At 37.7% G+C, this 23,001-nt stretch overlaps 1 protein-coding gene across 1 annotated transcript in view; it reads right to left on the bottom strand.

Moving 5' to 3' along the window:
* The window catches only part of CFTR (cystic fibrosis transmembrane conductance regulator), a 181,167-nt gene that overhangs the window by 46,320 nt on the left and 111,846 nt on the right, over positions 1-23,001 (bottom strand). The window contains exons 17-22 of the mRNA XM_013963305.2: positions 17,707-17,744; positions 17,003-17,253; positions 13,751-13,830; positions 8,218-8,368; positions 6,861-7,088; positions 4,414-4,514 (exon numbers count right to left, since the gene is read on the bottom strand). Of these exons, the coding sequence (XP_013818759.2) occupies positions 4,414-4,514; positions 6,861-7,088; positions 8,218-8,368; positions 13,751-13,830; positions 17,003-17,253; positions 17,707-17,744 (849 nt within the window). The remainder of the gene's footprint in view (positions 1-4,413; positions 4,515-6,860; positions 7,089-8,217; positions 8,369-13,750; positions 13,831-17,002; positions 17,254-17,706; positions 17,745-23,001) is intronic.

The following is a 23,001-nucleotide window of genomic DNA, read 5'->3' as shown; positions in this document are numbered from 1 at the left end:
TGTCATGAGAAATATCAATAACCTCATACATGCAGATACCACCACCCTTATGGCAGAAAGTGAAGAAGAACTAAAGAGCCTCTTGATGAAAGTGAAAGAGGAGAGTGAAAAAGTTGGCTTAAAGGTCAACATTCAGAAAACGAAGATCATGGCATCTGGTTCATCACTCCATGGCATAATAGATGGGGAAACAGTGAGAGACTTTATTTTCTTGAGCTCCAAAATCACTACAGATGGTGACTGCAGCCATGAAATTAAAAGATGTTTGCTCCTTGGAAGAAAATCTATGACAACCTAGACAGCATATTAAAAAGCAGACACCAGAGGACAGCAAAGGTCCACCTAGTCAAAGCTACGGTTTTTCCAGTAGTCATACATGGATGTGAGAGTTGACCTATACAAAGAAAGCTGAGTGCCAAAGGATTGATGCTTTTGAACTGTTGTGTTGGAGGAGACTCTTGAGAGTCTCTTGGACTGAAAGGAGATCCAACCAGTCCATCTTAAAGGAAACCAGTCCTGAATGTTCATTGGAAAGACTGATGCTGAAGCTGAAACTCCAATACTTTGGCCACCTGATGTGAAGAACTGACTCATTGGAAAAGACCCTGATGGTGGGAAAGATTGAAGGCAGAAGGAGAAGGGTATGACAGAGGATGAGACGGTTGTATGGCATCACCAACTCGATGGACATGAGTTTAAGCAAGCTCTGAGAGTTGGTGATGGACAGGGAAGCCTGGCATGCTGCAGTCCATGGGGTCACAAAGATTTGGGAACAACTCAGTGACTGAACTGACTGACTGGTGGAAAGGACTGGGAGGATGACATGGAGTAAAGCACTGTTTCAAGAATTTCTGCTGAAAATAAGTCAAAGAAAAGGGATGTTAGATCAAGGGATGGTATTGTTATGCTAGGAAGAAAGGTACCACAAAGAGGAATTAATTGCATTACATAGGAGCAAAGACACAGAGGGACCTGGAACATATGAGCAGTGGCGCAGAACGGTGTTACAACTAGTGGAAAGAAAGGAAGCAATTCTTTCTGGCTCCACCTTTTTTTTCCTATGACATATATAGCAAGATCATTGACTGAAAATGCAATGCGTACAATTATTAGAGTACCTGAGAAGAGACAAGAAGGTGATAAAGAGCTATCTCAGGGAATAAAACAGAGAGAACTTATCAGGAAAATGTATTAAAAGGTTTGTTGACCAGTTTTGAGTGCCAACCTCTGAGATGTGTAGTTAGTCATAAATACAAAGCTACCTGAGGTTGTGATGAGGAAGTGTTATCATCCAAATATCATTAATATCTTCACTGGCTGAAAGCTAAGGAAGTCTGGGCACCCGAGTAAATGAATGGATGAGCCGTAAAAGGAAAGTCATATTCTTGTAACTTCATATTTATAGTGACATTTGACGTTCATGCCTAAACCCAGCCAGATGGGTAAATGAAATATTCTTTCCAAGTCTAAATATATTTTTTTCCTGGTACCTGTGTATTAAAAAACTAAAAGTATCAAACAAAACACCCTGTTTATTGAATTTTAAACTCAGGTGGAGGGATGTCCCTGGGTCCAGTGGTTAAGACTCCATGGTTCCAATGGAGGGGTACAGGTTCATTCCCTGGTCATGGAACTAAGATCCTACATGCTGCAAGATGTGGCCAAAAAAAAAAAAAAAAAAAACCTACCTGAGGTCTAAATTCATTTCAGAACTCAATAAAGTAAAATGAGTTTTTACTTCTAGGTTACAAGGAACTTTAGTGTTAACATATATGTAAACATGAAAGTTGAGGTTACAGCTCTCTCCCCTCCTACTTTCAACATATGCTAGGTGAAAACTGACGAATTACTGGACTGCTGTAGCAGTTGCAGGGGTGGAAGCAGCAAGATGGAATTAATAACCAGATAAATGCCAACAAAGACTCAGGCAAGACCATTTGCACTATTTGGCAGCAAAACACAAACCAACATGATCACTTTGATATTCAAACAAAAGAATATAACTTTTAAAAATATGATGAACTCCAAATATTGATACTTTTCACAGACTGTATTATAACATAATACTTTATTGCGAAGATCCTATTATGCCAGAGATGAAAGAAACAAAGTCAAAGCACAGGTCACAAAGTCCAAGATGACCATGTGAACAACTAGCTAAATAAAAAAGCTTGAAAGAAATATTAATAGAGATTAGACATGCAAAACAGACAGGCACCAAACAAAGAGAGGCTGTAGAGGCTGTTACATAAACCAAGGAAACTAATACGATAGAGAGAAAAGAATTGTGCATGTACAAGGTGAACAAATGCTTCCAGATAAAGAAAAAGAAGTACATGAGGATTTTAACTGTAATGTCAAAGTTGAGAAAAGTTTGAACAAAGAATTAAATAGATGCCAGAACAATATTTACTTAGTATTCTCCTGCTTTTTTTCCAACAGAAACATTTTAAAGTACATTTACAAGACTCAACTCCAAAAGTATACGAGCTAAGTGAGGAGATAAATAGAGTCACTGCTGCTGCTGCTAAGTCACTTCAGTCGTGTCCGACTCTGTGCGACCCCCATAGACGGCAGCCCACCAGGCTCCCCCGTCCCTGGGATTCTCCAGGCAAGAACACTGGAGTGGGTTGCCATTTCCTTCTCCAATACATGAAAATGAAAAGTGAAAGGGAAGTCACTCAGTCATGTCCGACCCTTAGCATGGACTGCAGCCTACCAGGCTCCACCATCCATGGTATTTTCCAGGCAAGAGTACTGGAGTAGGATGCCATCGCCTTCTCCGAAATAGAGTCACTAAAAAGAGCTGGTCAAACTAAAATGAAACTCTGCTATAAATCATATTGTTAAATAACATTTCAATGAATCATTAAAATGCTTTTGTTAAATAAAATATTGTCACAAGGGCAAGAAGAGGGCGTGAAAAAATTTGGTTTTTCCCTAGAGGTATATTTTATAATGATGCTTATTCTGACAGGAATTGATTATACACATTTCAACAACTGAATGAATATGTGCATTTTGAGAACATGTCAACTGTCTCCGAGAAAAAGAAAAAGCCCATAAACCAAAAGGTCAAGAAAGAACCTAAACCAAAAGGGTAATATATGATGGGGAGGCTGTGGAGAAAAGTGAACCCTCCTATTAGTGGGAATGTAAATTTGTGCACCCACTATGGAAAACAGTATGGAGCTTTCTTAAATTAAAAATAGAGCTACCATTTGATGTAGCAATCCTGCTCCTGGGCATATGTCTGGAAAAGATAAAAACTAATTTAAAAAGATACATGTACCCTGATGTTCACAGTAGCACTATTTACCATAGCCAAGACATGGAAGCAACCTAAGTGTTCATGGACAGACGAATGGATAAAGAAGAGGTGATTCATACATACAGTAAAATACTACTCAGCCATAAAAAAGAATGAAATAATGCAATTTCCAGCAACATGGATGGACCTAGAGAATATCATACTAAGTAAGTCAGTAGAGAAATACAAATGCTATATAACATATATATATATTCCATATGTGGAATCTAAAAAGCAATACAACTGAATCTATATACAAGACAGAAACGATTCATAGATACAGAAAACAGTTACAGTTACCAAAAGGGAAGGAATGGGGGAGAAATAAAGGAGCTTGGGATTAGCAGATACAAACAACTATATATAAAATAGATAAGCAACAGAGCTACAAAGTATCTACAGGGAACTATGTTCAATATTTTATAATAACTAATAATTGAAAATAATCTGAAAAAATACATATCATTGAATCACTTTGGTATACACATAAAACTAACACAATATTGTAAATCAACTATACTTTCATTTTTTTTTAAGTCTGACATTATCAAGTGTTGTATATAATACCTATGGACCTCTGAGAATTCTTACACTCTCTCTCTCTTTTTAAAAGAATACTTATTTATTTGGCTGTACAGGGTCTTAGTTGCAGCATGTGGGATCCAGTTCTCTGACCAGGGATCAAATCCAGGCCCCGCTGCACTGGGGGCGTGGAGTCTTAGCCACTGTACCACCCTCTTATACTCTTTTGATGGGAGTATAATCTGGTACAAGGGATCTTAGAACAATTTGGCACCATCTAGCAAAGTTGAACATGGGTGAATTCTATGACCCAGCAATACCACTCCTGGGTGGCTATCCTAGAAAAATCCTAGGCAAAGAACTGAAAGAACGTTCATAGTAGCACTAGATCTTGACTGTGGCTATTTATAGGGAAGAAAGAAGAGATATGGGTTTAATAAGAGATACAAACAGTGAACTTTGACTCATTTGCAGTGTTTTATTTCTTAAGCTGGGGCTGGGTATATAGTCATCCCTTATGCTATTATCTATATTTTGGTTTGTCTGAATTTTTTTCATGAAAGTTAAAAAGAAATACTTACCAAGCTATCCACATCTATGCTAGAGTTTACAGCCCACTGCAATGTACCCATGATATTCATGGCTAAAGTTAGAATAATCCCAACTCTTCCTTCTCCTTCACCTATAGGTGGAAAAAATATATAAACAGACTTTAGGCTACTTCCCTTTTCTGTGAACCGCTTTATGCATACCTAGAAGACAGCATATGTTAAACTGACATTTAGATTTTGTGCCAGTTTAAACCATTTTTCATCTCTGTTCCCCACAGCATGCATCACTAGTGATAATATGCCCTGTTAGTATTCAACCCATGTTTTAAATCAAAGAGTGACTGCATATTAGTAAAGAGTTGCCCTTTTTTAAATGCTTCAGATATTGAAAGGGATGTTGGAGTTGGGTAATATAATTTTTATCTCTTCTGCTATTACTCTGTAAGTAATAATATCTTCAAAGACTACAATGGACAATGGGAAGACTTTCTGTGTCTGAATAAGCTCCTCTACAAAGAAGTCAAAAGCAGGAGAGAGGTGTGTGAGCAGCATCCAGAAGATGTTTAGATGTGCTTCATGTCTTTGTAAGGAGGACTTTTCTCTGTCAATCAGATACTGTTGGGAAGAAAGAACTTAGAGTTTCATGGAGAAGTCAGAACTCATGGGTCTGCCATTTGGAAAAAGAGAAGACTGCCCTTTGAGTTAAAAAATTGATTAGTTCAGATAGGAAGAACAATACTCAAATGCTTAATTAAAGTAATTAGTTGTTAAGGGCTAAAGGGGACCACTAATTAAAATTTACAAATACTCTGTATTCATGGCCCTAAAGTCTTTCTAATAAGAATGTCCTTAAATTGTTAGAAATTTATGTTATCAAATCTTAATTGAGAGTCAATCCCCGCAGCTGTAATGCATGATAAAAAAATTTTAGGGCTCTAAAATTGGGAGAAATAAGTCATCCTATTATTATGAATTGAAATTTTTGCTTCCATAATTATTCTAATAGAAGACAAACCATAGACAGCAGGTATGTGGTTTTAGTACTAAATCACTTATTTTAAACAGGTAAAATTTATCCAGGGCCCAATACATTACTCATTCTGAATATTAAGATGTGAGTAAGATTAAAATTTTAAAAATAATAACAAGTAACATAAGATTTTTGGGTACCTATTATGGACTAGGCACTATACTAAGTGCTTTGCACAAATTATCACATTTAATACTCACCACAAACTTATGAACTAGGCACTATTGTATTTATCTACACATGAGGAAAATGAGGGCTTTAGAGTAGTCGACTAAAGTGTACAAGTCACCACAGCTGAAGACCAGAAGAGGCAGGGTTGATACTAGCTGTGTGGCTAACATTCACTCCGGCTGGGCATCTGATTTCATGGCTAGGTCCTGGGCGATACTGATTCTTGAATGCTCTATCATGCCTAATAAGCCAGGACTCAATCAGATCCTTAATCATTACATTAGAGCACATGATATATTGGTGTGATTTCACTGTTAACAAATCCTTATTCATTCAGCCCTCTTGAATCCTGTTTCAAATAACTTAATTACAGAAAAAAATTGTTTAATTCTGAACCACAAAAGAAACTATTTTGTTTTAAGGTTGCCCCAAACTGTTGCACTGCTAAGGATTTACTTCATTTGCCTGCCCCCTTGAATCCCTTTTGCAGAGGCATTTCCCAAAGCCTTGGGCTGAGAGAACAATGAAGGTGAGGAATCCACTACTCTCTCAGCACCTGCGGGACTGCAGGTGGACCTCGGAGCCAACATAAACCTGTTTGCTGTTCTTGTCAATACTTGGTAACTGGACAGAGGAACTCAGCTGTTCACTCAAGGGCCCTGACTGGAAAGGCCATACTAGATCCCTGTTGCACAGCTCTGGCACATTAGCCAAACCAGACTTTAGAGAAAGAGACATGAGGGAAGTGGCCACAGAAAAGAAGGGGCACGGCTGGCATCTGGCCTCCAGAGATGGGACGCTCTGAGTATGACTCTCCATGACCGTTCCATTTCCCATGGAGGCGCAGTGTGCCTTCTGCCCACAAGGCCCTCCTGGAACTCTCCAACATCTGCTTCATTTTGTTTGAACAGAATTCTATTCTTACAACTAACCAACCCATTAAATTTGGCAGTCCCTCGGAATCTTCATCCACTGTAACATATATCTCAACACATCTTATAGCTTAGTAATTCAACTTTTTTCATTAGAAGAGCTCACTTGTCTATATAGGTTTTCATTTTACTTGGGATGAAATATATCTATCTCAGTTTTTCAACTGCATACAGCTCTAAGTCAAAGAAATCATTCATTCAATAATTAACAAATTTTTGATTAATAAACTAAAAAATATATTTAATCATACCTAAAAATTTTAACTTACATGAACGCAGCATTTTACTGCCTGACAAAGCTTTAAATTAAATGCTTAGCTAAACAGTTAAGGAGTTCATAGTACCTGTTGTTAAAATGGAAATGAAGGTAACAGCAATGAAGAAAATGACAAAAATCATTTCTATTCTCATTTGGAACCAGCGCAGTGTTGACAGATACAAAAACCAGTTGGCAGTATGTAAATTCAGAGCTTTGTGGAATAAAGTTTCAAAGTAAGGCTGCCGTCCAAAGGCACGAAGTGTCCATAGTCCTTTTAAGCTTGTAACAAGATGAGTGAAAATTGGACTCCTGCCTGTGAAATATTTCCATAGAGAACAATGCAAGTCATGTGAATACATAATGCAAATTCTTACTTTAGAAAGGGTAAAGAGTAATCAAACAAGTAATCAAACAATGGACGTCACTGGATAGAAAGGCTTTTCATTGTGGCTCAAACTTTGAATAGATGCAATCTGTTATTTTTTTAATGAGTTACCCTCCTTTTTAACTTGGTTACCGTGGATGGAAACTTATTATAAAATCGTTGCCATTATTAATTCATATTCCTTGGCTACCACTGGGTATTGTTTATCTGACTAATCCTAAATTAATCACTGCTGAAAATGTTTTTTCTTTTGAGACATTTCATTCAATGCCTCAAGAAAGTCTGTGTGACTTAATTTAGCAAATAACCTTCAATGTAGAAGCACACTGGAAATATATCCCCTGAAAATGCACCTAAACAAAGGCTGTTATTGAACAATGAGCTTTCCAAAGAGCTCAATCAGTGTTCGGGGGTACATCAAAAGGCAGACCCCTGGAGAGAAAGCAAAGGTGTCTGAAAAGAACTTTGTCCAGTCTCATTTAGGAACACAAACTTTTAGAAATAGTGGCACTATCATTTCAATTTTTAATTTATATAATTAAGAACAGATATCATATACATCCAGCCTCCTAAGACTCCATATACTTGTTTTAAATTCAAAATGAAGTCACATAGTTATTAATTCATAAAAATAATCTACATGTGTTTTATAATTTACTGTTTCCTTTTATATACTTAGTTTTTTTTGCAGAGTTTGTGGTTTAACACTACATTTTAAATCTGAAAGAAGGCAATGGTCAAATTCTCAAAAATAATATTTAATAATAATTTTGTTAATAAATTCACTATTAATAAATTTTCTATTTGTTAATTAATAAATAAAATTTGTTACTTGTTATAAAAAATTATTTATTAATAAATATAAGAACCAGGAGAGGTATGTATGATGAGAATGTACAGAAATGGCCCTGAATCAAAGTTGAAATATACATTTTTAAAACTCATTGTCATATCATGTAAGAGTTTAAAAACAGGAAGAACATTTTGAAAAACTAGATGAACTGCAGATAAATATCCACAGCTAGCTCTTGTGGGCGTGTCACAAGCTGTACCATACCTTCAGATTCCAGCTGCTTGAGTTGCTGGGAGGTGTGGAGGAAGTAGGCTCTCAAGAGAATAAAAGCCGCTATCACTGGCACTGTAGCTAGGAAGATGTAGGGTTGTAAAACGGAGACGACCACCACAGCTCCAATCACAATTAATAACAACTGTAGGATCAAAGAAAACACAGTGATAAGTAAATATTCCTTGTTGCAAAGTGGACAAGGCATGTTACCGTTTTCTAAACAAGGTTTTCACTCTCTGTTCCATTTTAAATACAGGGAAGGTATCTTCCTACTGGGAAGGTGATCACATTAAAGCACATTTTTCTTAAGTTCTATCAAAATTCCAAAAATTACTTAGGTTGCTCATAATAACATTTTGAAGTTTAGAAAACATGGTATTCTTATATCTTAGTATATTTTCACTTCCTATACCTTTAAAGTGTTGTATGACAAATTTTAAATGAATGTAATTTTTTCTAGGCTGGGCTTCTTTTAAAATAAACTTTTTATTTTTAAATAATTTTAGTATGAATGGTCATATAGGTAAGCTACTTGATTTCTCTGAATCTAGATGATTAACATTTAAGACTGAAAAAAAATTATACTTGAATTTTACTCCCCTTTGTTTTTGGCCCTTAAAACAACTTGAGATAACCTTGATGCTAAAAAAAAAAAAAAAACAACACGGAAGATTTGGGGAGTAGGGCTGATTTAATTTGAAATCAGATCATTTTTTCTCTTATGTGTTATCAAATGAATTTTGTGTTTAAGTCAAGCCCATCATTAGAGATAGTTCTTCACATTATCCACTCCCAAAGTGAAGCCATGTGAGCAGTCTCAGAAACAAGTTGATTACACTGGTATTCTTCAGATCAAGTTAAAGGCTTAAATTCTGTATTTCCAATTTACACTAAAACCATATGTATAAAAAAGTTAAAAAAAAATCTGCCAGCATTTGCTCCCTAATAACCCATGTGAATAAAGTATAAAGTAACTGTTACTACAAGGGTTGAAAAATAAACCTATCATAACATCTATCTGATAATCAGCAATCCAGTTCTCTACCAGCTGCCATGGGTGACACACACTCTTTCCAACTGATGCAGAAATACAGAACATTTGGGCAGATGGAAACATGAATGAGGGCGTAACATCTGCATAAATCTTCTTTGAATGGGTTGCTATTGTCATCTAAAGCCTCAGATTATCATATCTCAATGACAGGTTTAATAGAGAAAATACCTCTACCTCTAATGTGTCCATCATCAAATTCTACAGTACCAGCCCATCACTCATTTCTGTTCAGCAGATACTCAGAAAAATCTTTGCTGTGCCAGATCCTGGACTAACTACATATGATGACAATAATTTAAGGAAAGTAAAAGTGAAAATCACACAGTCATGTCTGACTCTTTGCAACCCACTGGACTGTACAGTCCATGGAATTCTCCAGGCCAGAATACAGGAATGAGTAGCCTTTCCCTTCTCCAGGGGATCTTCCCAGCACAGGGATCGAACCGTGGTCTCTTGCATTGCAGGCAGATTATTTACCAACTGAGCTATCAGGGAAGCCAATTTAAGGAAAGTCCTCTCTATTCTGCTCTTGCCCTACAAGAGCCACCAGTACAATGAGAAAGCCTCAATCACCCAAGTTACTACATGACAAGACTTCACCAATGCAAAGGACTCAGTTTTTAAACTGAGGATACTCATTTCTCAGAAAGAGAGTCTTAGGGAGAAAAAAGAAAAATTAGCTTCCAAGCATTATTTACTAAGAACCACAATTTAATTTAAATGGGCCATTGTATTAAATACCAGTATGTCTGAAAGATAAATACTGTTGCATTTGCAGCATGGAAACATTCAGCTATTTCACTAGAATCAGTTTGTTCATCTGTTTGCTGTTGACAATTGTAAAGGGCACTATGTTCATTTGTCTTCTGCTATTTTTACCGTATAATTCCAATCCAGAGCTCTTGTATTATAACAGTGGGTGGGGAAAGTGACCATTGTTTTTTTAATTATTGCTGATATGATTGATATTCTTAGGAATGAAATTGTAACTGTGTTATAATACAACAGGAAGAATTGTGTAGCCGACTCAACCAATACAACAGAAGGTTTGAGACTAATGGAGAAGGTGGGAACAACTGGAGGTGATGAAACAGTCACAAGGTAGACTTCCATTGATTATAATCATTTGTAATATATCCCTCAGAAGTGAAAAACTAAGTCTAAGCTTTGAGGAAAACAACTCAATCTGCTCTGTAAGGAGTCATCCTTAGGCTCTGAGGTCAGAAGGTAACAATTTAGCACTTATGCAAAACTAAAGGCACTGGTTTAATATGCTTGGTATTATAATTACACAAATTTCAAATTCTGTCCTAGCTTTTAATCCATAGTGAATAAGAAACAAATCATACCAGACCAGGTGTATTAAAGAGAGGACAGCAAAATAAATGGACAGACTTAAATACAAGATGGAAATATGAATACAGACCTTAATTCCCATTCGAGCTTATCAAAGTCCTAACATTCTAGGGGAAAAAGTATCAACAGACAATAAAACCTGTAAGGCACCATTTTCATCCCCCAAAAACAGCTTCAAAGTATTCCTGACACAGAAGGGCACATAGTGTTGCCTGTGTAACTGGAGCAAATAAGAATGAAGGATCACTTCGAAATCATTTAGAAGGTGCATTAAGTCACTGACTGATTGATAAATATCTATTTAAAACCAGGCAATGAACACCAGATCTGCAATTTAGTTCATAATTGATAGCTCTTGAGAATTTTTAAGTAAGAGATTAATGGAATTAGTAGAATGAATAAGGGGGGGAGGATGTAAAAGACAGCAGAGATCAAAGTAGAAGGGCTCACTGTATTAAGACAGAAGAAACAAAAAAACCTAAAGGTTTTGAGGTTGAAAAGAGAAGATTTGCACATTTCAAGATGTACAGGCTTCTGTTTCATGAAAAAAAATCTGGCACTCAAACATAGAGATAAATTCTACGTGTGCTCAGTTGTGTCCAACTCTTTGTGACCCTATGGACTGCAGCCTACCAGGCTCCTCTGTCCATGGGGATTCTCCAGGTAAGAATACTGTGGGAGTGTGTTGCCATGCCCTCCTCCAGAGGATCTTCCCAACCCAGGGATCAAACACACATCTCCTGCGTTGCAGGTGAATTCTTTACCCACTGAGCCCCCTGGGAAGCTCACAGAGATAAGCAGGATGCTAGGATACATTTTTTTTTCTGTGTGGCTTCAAGTTCAAATTTGTCACATTATGGTGCATTTCCAGTATGACAATCTGAAGCCTATGACTTTAGTACCGAAGGTGAGCATCATCAGACATCTCCCTCATTTTAGAAACCTGAGATCCTTAGGGACTAAGTGTCTTACTCAAGGTAAAATAAATAGTGTTATTTGCAAAACAGAATCTGGATCTTTCATTTTCACTACACAATGTCCAAGCCAGAAAGCAAATTTCCCAGAATATTCTCAAATGTTAAGAACTGGAGTTAGTATAAATTATACTTTTTTTGAAAAAAGAAATTCATAGGTGTGCCTTATTCTGTGAAAAACCTGTTTCTGAAATGTGACTAGAAAGGAATTTCATTAACCTGAACATAAGTGTAACCAACAGAGCTCACAATTTAAAGGATCTCTCTAATGCATGCATTTTTTAATAAAATCAAAATTATTCAGATTTTTATTACATTTGATTGCCTTATCATGCTTCCATAATGTGAGACCCTCTTCTAAACAAAATAGGGAAATCAACATAAAGGAACCCTGCCCAATCACTTCTGAGGCAATGACTAGTGAACCCCAAAACACTAGAAGTTGAGCAGAAACTATTCAAATTACTGTAAGAGAAAGAATGAGACCACCACGTGTCCAAAAGTGCTAATTCATAAAATACATGTTCAAAAAGAAACTCTCCCAAAGGATTCTGAAATGAATCTTACACTGATTCAGAAAATACTCAGCAGGCTACAAAAGTTTTTAAAGAAAAAATTAGTAAGGGCTAACATTCACGAATCCTTTTGCAATCATGTCAAGATGTCCATGCTCCATTTTCTAACTGATTTAATATTATATTTCAGTCCATTTATTTATAAGCATAGAACAAGGAAGAAATGTCCAGAAATTAAAGACATGGGCAACACTTCTTTACATGATTAACTCAGAGCATTTTTTAAATAAATTCCAGAAGCAGCTGCTGAGTTATATCCCTAAACAGAGTAACTGAAGGAAACTCAAAATACTAAAGTTCACTTGGAATGGTTAACATTGTTTGGCTGTGCCAATGATTTCAGATGCGGCAAACTGGCAATCTGGTTTGTGTGCACCTGCCAGCATCATTGTGTATACACACAAAAGTGGCAGCCTTTATTTTATTTCACAGGTTCTCAGTGGTGGGATTGGGAGAAGGGGTGGGGATGAGGAGAAAGCAGCAACTCATCCCGAGATGGGCAGCATCCTATTCCAACTGTCTCCAGGGAGGTCACTGAGACTGCATTGTCATTTACTTCCTGAGGCTCAACCCAAGCCAGCCAGGAAATCTGCTTTCAAACCTGGTTCAATAGCCAAGGTTATTAACTCATAACACTCAAGTTCTATCACTTACTGGAATCGTAATGTGGTTACCCCTAGGTCACCTTTATCTTCTCTGCTCCATTTCACCATCTCCCCATCCCAGGACACATGCTCAGAGTCAGCCTGCCCTAGAGATGCCTTCAGATCTATAACCCAGGGATAATCATCACTAATCCTGAATTTTTCCTTCCTCTCTCACCTGCCTGAAAACTTACCTATGTTTCTGTCCCAGCATTATGGTCCTTACTGCGAGACTGCTAACTAGCCATCTGGGCCAAAGTTGTTCATGGATGAGATTGGGTGAAATTATAGTTCACCAGGAAACCAACTGGTTGTCATTGTAACCTAGGCCATCTAAAGGTAGGTGACTTCTATCAAAGGTGATGCCAATGTCAAAAATGTCACACTTCATGGACAGTGATTTGGGGGAAAGTGTCTTAAATCACTTCTAAGTAGAGAGCTATTGTGTCTCAATGAGGAATCGCCTTAGGTTCTGGTCAAGTCAGGGCTTCCCAGGTGGCACTAGAGGTAAAGAACACACCTGCCAATGCAGGACAGAAGAAACTTGTGTTCAATCCCCGGGTCGGGAAGATCCCCTGGAGGAGGGCATGGCAGCCCACTCCAGTGTTCTTGCCTGGAGAATCCCATGGACAGAGGAGCCGGGTGGGCTACAGGCCATGGGGTTGCAAAGAGCTGGACATGACTGAAGCAACTTAGCACAACAGCACACATTGGTAGGTAAACAGTTTTGACTTATTATCAAATTTACTAAATTTATGACTATCTTGAAGATTTTTTTAATATTGAAAAGATTCATATACTAGACATGGTTCAAACTCTTAACCAAATGAAAAACAAGCAAGAATTTACTCTTTATAATTTTTCTAAATACTTTTAAAAAGTGCAACCAAGTGAAGTCACTTAATACTTATTTTTACAAACCTGAATGAAGTCAAATATGGTAAGAGGCAGAAGATCATCCAAAACTGCTATATCTTTGGAGAATCTATTAAGAATTCCACCTGCAAGGTAAAGAAAAATTCTTCAAAAACTAGTAATCTTAAAAAGATTAAAAAAAAAGAGATATACCAAAATTTGATAAACGTGGATCATAGCAGAAGCATTCAGAACTCAAATATAAATGAACATATAATCAGATATATAAGGCTATAGACAATTTCAGTGTTCTACAAGGATTCTCTGATGCTGGGAAAGACTGAGGGCAGGAGGAGGAGAGGCAACAGAGGATGAGAAGATGGTTGAATGGTAACACCGACTCAATGGACACGAGTTTGTGTAAACTCTGGGAGACAGCGAAGGATGGGAACCTGGAGCACTGCAGTCTGTGGAGTCACAAAGAGTCAGACATGATTTAGTGACTGAATGACAACAAACAACAAGGATTCTAAGAAACCTTTGGTACAAAGATTCTAAATAACTCTGTGTCCAAGTTATTGTCTCTACTTGTAAACTTTTATGAAATATAGATTGCTGTAAGATTCACGCAAACCCCAACGTCTCTAACAGAGCCCTATCACAAATTACGTCAGGAATAGGCACCCTCCTACTACTCTAATCCCACACTTACAAGCCTGAGTTTTGTGATAATTTTCTGGCTGTGCTTTCATCATTCCCTTATTTCGTAATGTAGAGCCTCCCTAATTTTCAACTTCCACACCTTTCTGACACCTCAGCACAACCTGTGGCTGTTCTCAAACCCTCTCTGCCCACCGTGCGGCCCTCTTTGGCCTTGTTCTCCTTTCCTACCATCTTCACTGACAATTTAACTTCAGCATGTCTTGTAAATTATAGACTCACATTTGTAAGTCTGATCATTTTTTCCTTCAGTGAAAAAAATAACACACATGGAATGTCTACAGGGCACTGGGCACAAGGCTAGGCACTGAGATAATAGACATGGATCAGCCAATGCTCTTTGCCCTTAAGGAATTCATTGCCTAGGGGTGAGTTACACATACAATTAAAGTATAACATAATACTGTACAAATTGTTTCTGATAAGATTGAATCTTATCATTTACCCTCCCCCATGAACTGCAGGATAAAGTCGTAATTTCTTAGTTTAATACTTAATAACTTCCATGATTTTGACCTTAAGCCACCCGAGGAACAAGCTTCCTCTTTTCAAACATTCTATTTCAATCAATCTGGTTTATTCTTTAAACACTCTTTATGAAGTCTCTCAGTCGTGTCGGGCTCTTTGCGACCCCATGGACTGTAGCCTACCAGGTTCCTCCATCCGTGGGATTTTCCAGGCAAGAGTACTGGAGTGGGTTGCCGTTTCCTTCCCCAGGAGATCTTCCCAACCCAGGGACTGAACCCAGGTCTCCTGCATGGCAGGCAGACGCTTTACCATCTGAGCCACCAGGGAAGATTCACTCTTTACTCTCTCCTATTTCTTCGCACTTCCCATGTGGTTCCCTCTGCCTGAAAACCCTTTCCCCTCATCTCTACTTGCTAAAAAATATTGTCTCCTTCCTGGCCCTATTCAAATGCCTCTCTGGCAAGGACACATCAATGTTTGCACCAGTTCAAATTAATCCCTTCCTCCTCTGGGCACACTGAATACCTTTGATATATCTTGTCAGCACTTCTATAATAATTATATACATGTTGTATAGTTGCTTGTACACATGTCTTATCTCTTTTTTTCTAGATTGCAAATTTCTAGAGGTCACTGGGACCATGTCACATTTATTTTGTGTCAATCTGAGCCCTCAGCAAAAACCTTTATGTAGGAATTATCCAATGCTTATTTTGTGTCACTATCTCCTAGTCCTTACTAATGATATATTATTAAGCATATTTAATCAATCATATTTGTATACCTTTTCATAAGTAAGTACAAAATTGTGGGGGGAGTAGCCTATAGTATTCATTTTGTGTAGAAAATGAAAGTCACTTTGGTAAAAAAAGAAAAGAAAAACATCATTCTGGTGCTTAGTATATTTCAGATGGGAAACAACAGGAAGGGAATAAGAGTGGGTAATTGGCATTGACCTGATGTTGGCTATGTTAACGGCCAGTAGGTGATGACCTTGTTTCATTTCACAATGGTCTTTTGAGATAAATATTCCTTTTCTCATTTTACAGATGTGGACGCAAGTCTCAGAAGAGTAATTTGCCCGTGATCATCACTCTTAAGAGAACAAGACAGACCTCAAACAATGCCCATGCTCCTTCCATTATATCTCATTGCCTGTTTCTCACTGCTAGAATCTTGGGTAAAACCCCTACCTTCTCTGGAGCTCAGCTCTCCCATTGAAAAAAATGAAATCACTGGATGAAGGTAATTGGACATTCTCTTTTAGATCTAAAACATCTTAGCTCTAAAACGGAACCATGGTGATGAGTATATCCAAATGAAGCAAGACTTTAGTGACTCACGAGGGCTTCAAAATAAATATAAGGAAGATCCTCTTGAATATTAACAATGAAATGTTATTACCCAGAAAAAAAATGATGGTTAATTCTTATCTTGAGATTTTTAGATACATATCACTCTAAAACTCTCAGACTTGGAAATTATTTTTTCCTTTACAAATCAAATATTCCAGTTCTTATCAATTATGGCCACCACATTATACATTAGATCTTCAGACCTTACTGATCTTATAACTAAAAGCTTGTACTCCTTTACCAACCTCTATGATAGTGTCAAAAGTATTTTCAAAATATATCTGGGATACCCCCACCCATTTAAAATAAAATCTGGAATGAATTTATGGGATTATCTTTGAACAGTTATATGAAACTAGATTACTCTATCTTATCAAAATACTTTCATTAGTAAAAGAATTTTGCTTTTTGGATCTCTTCAAATCATCTCCCCTTTTAAACAGCACTACACACTGACAACAAGATGCCTAGAAGGGAGCTAGCTCTAATATCTGAAGAGAGAAGGACATTTGACTCAGAAGGGCCTGCTTCTGCTGCTATAGTCCCATCAGCATCATGTCCTAATAAACTGTGCTACTCTAGTAAACAGAAATACGAAGAGCGACAGTACCTGAGAGCCTATAATACCAGAGGCAGGTCCACGCCCAACATAAGGAAGCTGAACAAAGGGTAAATGCCTCCATGCAAAGCCAATGTTATCACTACAAAATCAACCAACTTATGGGCCCTCTTTGTGGAGGAGCAGCAGCTTCATCTTGTACATCTAGTTAAGTACCTGTTTTCAACGTGTTGAGGGTTGACATAGGGGCTTGAAGAACAGACTGTAGCATTTTGTGGTGTAAAGTTTTTGACACTGTGATTAGAGTATGCACCAGTGGTAAACCTCTGAAGAGTCCTAGAGCAAGCAAAGTGTCAGCTACTCCCACATAAATGTAAAAAATATAATACGAGCTGGTGCTGGTGATGATCACTGCATAACTGTTATTTGCATTCTTAGTACTATTTCCTTTGTCTTGAAAAAGTATTCTGTAAAGCAAAAGGAAATTATTATTTGACAACCAAACTTTTCCAATGAATTACCAATACATGTAAATGATGCTGAATTTGAGTCCAAAGAAATATAACATATTTCATTGGCAGAGTTTACGCCTTTAGCCTGAAGGACTTACTACTGCAAGAAAGCAGACTAAGCTTTCCACCACTGAAATAGATAAAATTTCAAATACTCAGAGAAAATACTAACTGTGCAAGGTCATCTTAAACATTGTTATTGCATTTTATGGAAACTAAACACAATTAAATCTTTTAAAAATTGATAATGAGCTACAAAAACTGCACACACAATTTTAAACAAAAGAACTCAATTCTCTACTACATTACTGTGGGGAAATGAAGCAGAGTAGAAATTACAAGGTTTAATAAAACCCAAATAATCAACAGAAACAAAATACAATCCACAATAGGACATGGAATACTCACTTCGGAAACAGGCACAACACAACCAAAGAAGCAGCCACCTGGAAGGGAACAATACACACTTGACTCTTTTCCATCGTTTTTTCCTATTTTTCCCACTACTACTAAGTCACTTCAGTCATGTCCGACTCTGTGCAACCCCACAGACGGCAGCCCACCAGGCTCCCCGTCCCTGGGATTCTCTAAGCAAGAACACTGGAGTGGGTTGCCACTTCCTTCTCCAATCCACCTCTAATTCCATCAGGACCAATATCAAAATACACACAATTTTATTTTCCTTGGCTTTACTTTTCTGGCTCCTAAAAGCTGCAATAATTGTCTTAGGAACTACTATTTGAGGTGAGAACATGTTAAGCTAATGGAATTCAAATTTCACCGAATAAAATACTTATTTATTTCTCTCCTTCATTCAACAGGAACTATTCATTGAACCTCACAGAAGAGCTAACACTGCAGTTAAATGTTTTAAGTAATGAAGTTTGTTTCTTATGAAGAGATTACTCTCAGCCTGCTGGCAGATAATTGATCTGATATTGATTATAAATAATTTCATTTCTCATACAATGATTATGAGGGACTACTCATAACCATAAGGCCAATTAGTTATGAGAAAGGATGAGATACGTATTCAGGAAACTTGGTTAACATTTCAAAAGTGTAAAAATTCACAGTTTTTTAATAAAGATAAGGTACATTAACATTACAACATATACTACTGACACTATGTGGGCTTTCTCATGGCGGAAATTTGGGGCTGAGGAACATATATTCTATGTCATAATTTTAAAAAAATGAACAACTATGATTTATTTTCTGAACTCTGTTCTATTTCAATTTGGCATTCCAATTTTCTAAACACTGTGGGGAAACAATCTTATGATGATACCAACACAATCATAATACTAGAAATATTTACACAATTATGATATAGTATGCAATTAGGCCAATAAAAACTTTAACAAAGAATCAAATAGAAAAATAGGAGAAACTGTAAGTAAAATTAAAAAATTTGAAAATGAACACAGACCAAAAATAAATAGGGGAGAAACAAATATGCTTGCTATAAGAAATCTATGTATTATTTCATAATCAACTTAAACATTTAACAATACCATATAAAAATTATGGAGAATAGTTAGCAGTAATTAAGAAATTACATTATGAAGTCTTATAGTCTAAATAGTATATAGTGGTGGTTTAGTCATTAAGTCGTGTCTGACTCTTTGCAACCCCATGGACGGTAGTCTGCCAGGCTCCTCAGTCCATGGGATTCTCCAGGGAAGAAGAAGTGGAGGGGGTTATCATTTCCTTCACCAGGAGATCTTCCAGACCCAGGAATTGAACCCATGTCTCCTGCATTGCAGGTAGATTCTTTACTGACTGAGCTACAAGGGAAGCCCCACTCCAGGTAAATTTGCCTATCAGATTGGAATATTATAATGAAAAAGCTAAATCATGGCATCTGGTCCCATCAGTTCATGGGAAATAGATGGGGAAACAGTAGAAACAGTGTCATACTTTATTTTTTTGGGCTCCAAAATCACTGCAGATGGTGACTGCAGCCATGAAATTAAAAGACGCTTACTCCTTGGAAGAAAAGTTATGACCAACCTAGATAGCATATTCAAAAGCAGAGACATTACTTTGCCGACTAAGGTCCGTCTAGTCAAGGCTATGGTTTTTCCAGTGGTCATGTATGGACGTGAGAGTTGGACTGTGAAGAAGGCCGAGCGCCGAAGAATTGATGCTTTTGAACTGTGGTGTTCCCTGGACTGCAGGGAGATCCAACCAGTCCATTCTGAAGGAGATCAACCCTGGGATTTCTTTGGAAGGAATGATGCTAAAGCCGAAGCTCCAGTACTTTGGCCACCTCATGCGAAGAGTTGACTCATTGGAAAAGACTCTGATGCTGGGATGGATTGGGGGCAGGAGGAGAAGGGGATGACAGAGGATGAGATGGCTGGATGGCATCACGACTCGATGGATGTGAGTCTGAATGAACTCCAGGAGTTGGTGATGGACAGGGAGGCCTGGTGTGCTGCGATTCACGAGGTCGTAAAGAGTCGGACACGACTGAGCGACTGAACTGAACTGAATGGCATCATTCACAATTTCCTACTTTTTTTTCATTACACATGGCCTCCATGCAACCTATTGACAAAAAGTACTGTTGTCTCCTTGAAATTCAAGTGAATTCAAAATGACAAGAAACTGAGCAATAATCTTGCTACTTCAAAAGTCTCTGTTCCAGTACAAATGTTTTCTGATTTCCCAATACTAATCAAATTACTAATCAAATCAAAGGGTGTATTTGTCAGTTACTCTTTGGTTGTTACAGTCCCTCTTTGTTCCAATGAAAGAAGTGTCAACAATGTTGGCATTCCAACTTCTCTGAATGTGAGTAAATCCAAGAAATAAATATTCTATATTTACTAGGGAACAACCAAAGTAGTTGTTCAAAGACCCTGGTCTAATCTGTGCAATATAAAGGTATTTCATGGCTCCTGTCAACAGAGACCACTTATGGAACTACCAACCCAAACTACTTTTAATGACTAGAACACAAATGTTTCCAAGGACTTGACATAATGACTTTAATAAAAAATGTCTGGGGCACATATAAACAATTGATCAGGCAAGTTCTAGCATTTAATTTCTAAAATGTCTGAGGTTATAAAGTTAATGCAGTTTATGATAGAATGACAAGTCCTGAAAGGCTAAAGAACAAAAGTAAAAAGGTCATTATTTCCAGCTTTGTTAGGGTTTGAAGAAGCATTCCTTATCATGTTGAAAAGGGTATAGTCTAGATCAGCAATGTCCAACAGAAACTTCCACAAAAATAGAAATGTTCAATATCTGCACTGTTCGGTGTCATTACCAGTTAATACAAGTGGCACTTGATCCCTTGAAATGTGGCCAGTGTGGGTGATTGGGGAACTGAATGTTATATTTTGTTTCATTTTAAATAACTTAATTTACATTGTCATAAATAGCAGGTAGATACTGTACTGGACAGTGCATGGATAAACTAAGCCTATTAGCTCTATAGGGTTTTAGCCAGAGTACTTATTCCCAGGTGGCTCAGTGGTAAATAATCTGCCTGCAACATGAGAGATGTGGGTTTGATCCCTGGGTTGGGAAGATCCCCTGGATGAGGAAATGGCAACCCACTCCGGTACGCTTGCCTGGAAAATTCCATGAACAGAGGAGGCTGGTGGGCTGCAGTCCATGGGGTCGCAAAGAGTTGGACACACTGAGCATGCACGTGCTCACCACCTGCATACACTTAATGTATACTTGTCTAATTCATCAGGAGCCGGATGACAGTGTTCTCTAAGGATAGATCCATGAACAGTCAACATGACAACTCACAGACTTTGCAAATGACCGCAAATGAAAAACTAGTAGCCAGTATTTAGAAGCTAAATCATGATTTAAATTACATAGAAGATTTGTCTGTATGATTTAAAAAATAATGGCATGTTGGGACTAGAGGACCATAGCATATACATATTCAAAGAGAAGCCAAGTGCCTATATCTGAAAGACTTATGATAAATGAACTAGTAAACATCCTAGGAGATGTGATAGATAAAGGTTGATCATGTATGTAGTAAAACTCCAACAGTATGGTTTCAAAAACAAGATGTGATGGAGAACTAGAGCAAGAATATATTCAAGACATAGGAGGAACCTACCATTACATAACTGGGCCAGTACAAGTCTGACACTCACCACAAAAGAAAATAGGCATGAAAAGAGAACACTGCCAAGATCAGGTATAGAAAAGGTTCAAAATGTGAATATAACCAAAAGAGGTATAATGATCCAACATTCTACCATGAAGAACTTCAGTTCAGTTCAGTCAGTCAGTCATGGCCAACTCTTTCAGACCACATGGACTGCAGCATGCCAGGCTTCCCTGTCCATCACCAACTAACAGAACTTGTTCAAACTTATGTCCATTGAGTTGGTGATGCCATTCAACCATCTCATCTTCTGCTGTCCCCCTTCACCTCTCATCTTCAATCTTTCCCAGCATCAGGGTCTTTTCTAAGGAGTCAGTTCTTCACATCCGGTGGCCAAAGTATTGGAGTTTCAGCTTCAGCATCAGTCCTTCCAAAGAATATTAAGGACTGATTTCCTTTGGGATGGATTGGTTGGATGTCCTTGCAAAGGGACTCTCAAGAGTCTTTTCCAACACCACAGTTCAAAAGCATCAATTCTTCAACACTCAGTTTTCTTTATACTCCAACTCTCACATCCATACATGACTACTGGAAAAACTATGTTTGGCAAAGTGACCTTTGTTGGCAAAGTGATGTCGATGCTTTTTAATACACTGTCTAGGTTTGTCATGCAAGCATCTTTTAATTTCATGGCTGCAGTCACCATCTGCAGTGATTTTGGAGCCCAAGAAAATAAAGTCTAACACTGTTAGACTTCCACTGTTTCCCCATCTATTTGCCACAAGGTGATGGGACCAGAAGCCATGATCATAGTTTTCTGAATGTTGAGCTTTAAGCCAACTTTTTCACTCTCCTTTTCCACCTTCAACAAGAGGCTCTTTAGTTCCTCTTCACTTTCTGCCATAAGGGTGGTGTCATCTGCATATCTGAGGCTATTAATATTTCTTCTGGTAATCTTGATTCCAGCTGGTGTGTCATCCAGCACGCCCTTTCGCATGATGTACTCTGCATGTAAGTTAAATAAGCAGGGTGACAATAAACAGCCTTGACGTACTTCTTTCCCAATTTGGAACCAGTCTGTTGTTCCATGTCCAGTACTAACTGTTTCTTCTTGACCTGCATACAGATTTCTCAGGAGGCAGGTAAGGTGGTCTGGTGGTCCATCATGAAGAACTTCAATGAGCTTCAAAGTAGATACTTTTAAATGTTTTACTGAAATATCTGCAGACTTTTAAATATGCCTTAAGGGTCTGAACACTGGCTATTTATCCTAGTTAATAAGAGCAATCTTTTCCTGTCATAACAGATGTCCCCACCTTCCCTCATGTCCCCATCCAACCCATTTTCCATATACCACAGTGATCTTTTTTAAAAATAAAAAAAAAATCATATCATACCTTGAAAGAAGGCTTTCAAAGGTTTCCTATTGCACTTAAAATAAAACTGAAGTTCTTCAGCAAATGCTTCTGCAGACCTGGCTTTGATTTACTTTTTCAATGTCACCACACGATATGCCACTCACCACTTTCTCCCATTCCTCCAAATGTGCTGGCCTTTGCTCAGTTTCCACAATTCACCAAACTTTTCCAAGTCCTTTGCACTTGCCCCAG

This window comes from Capra hircus, chromosome 4 (genome assembly GCF_001704415.2).
Source record: "Capra hircus breed San Clemente chromosome 4, ASM170441v1, whole genome shotgun sequence".
Classification (NCBI taxonomy): Eukaryota; Metazoa; Chordata; class Mammalia; order Artiodactyla; family Bovidae; genus Capra; species Capra hircus.
Note: the sequence above shows the minus strand (reverse complement) of the source record. Positions and strands in the feature narration are given on the sequence as shown.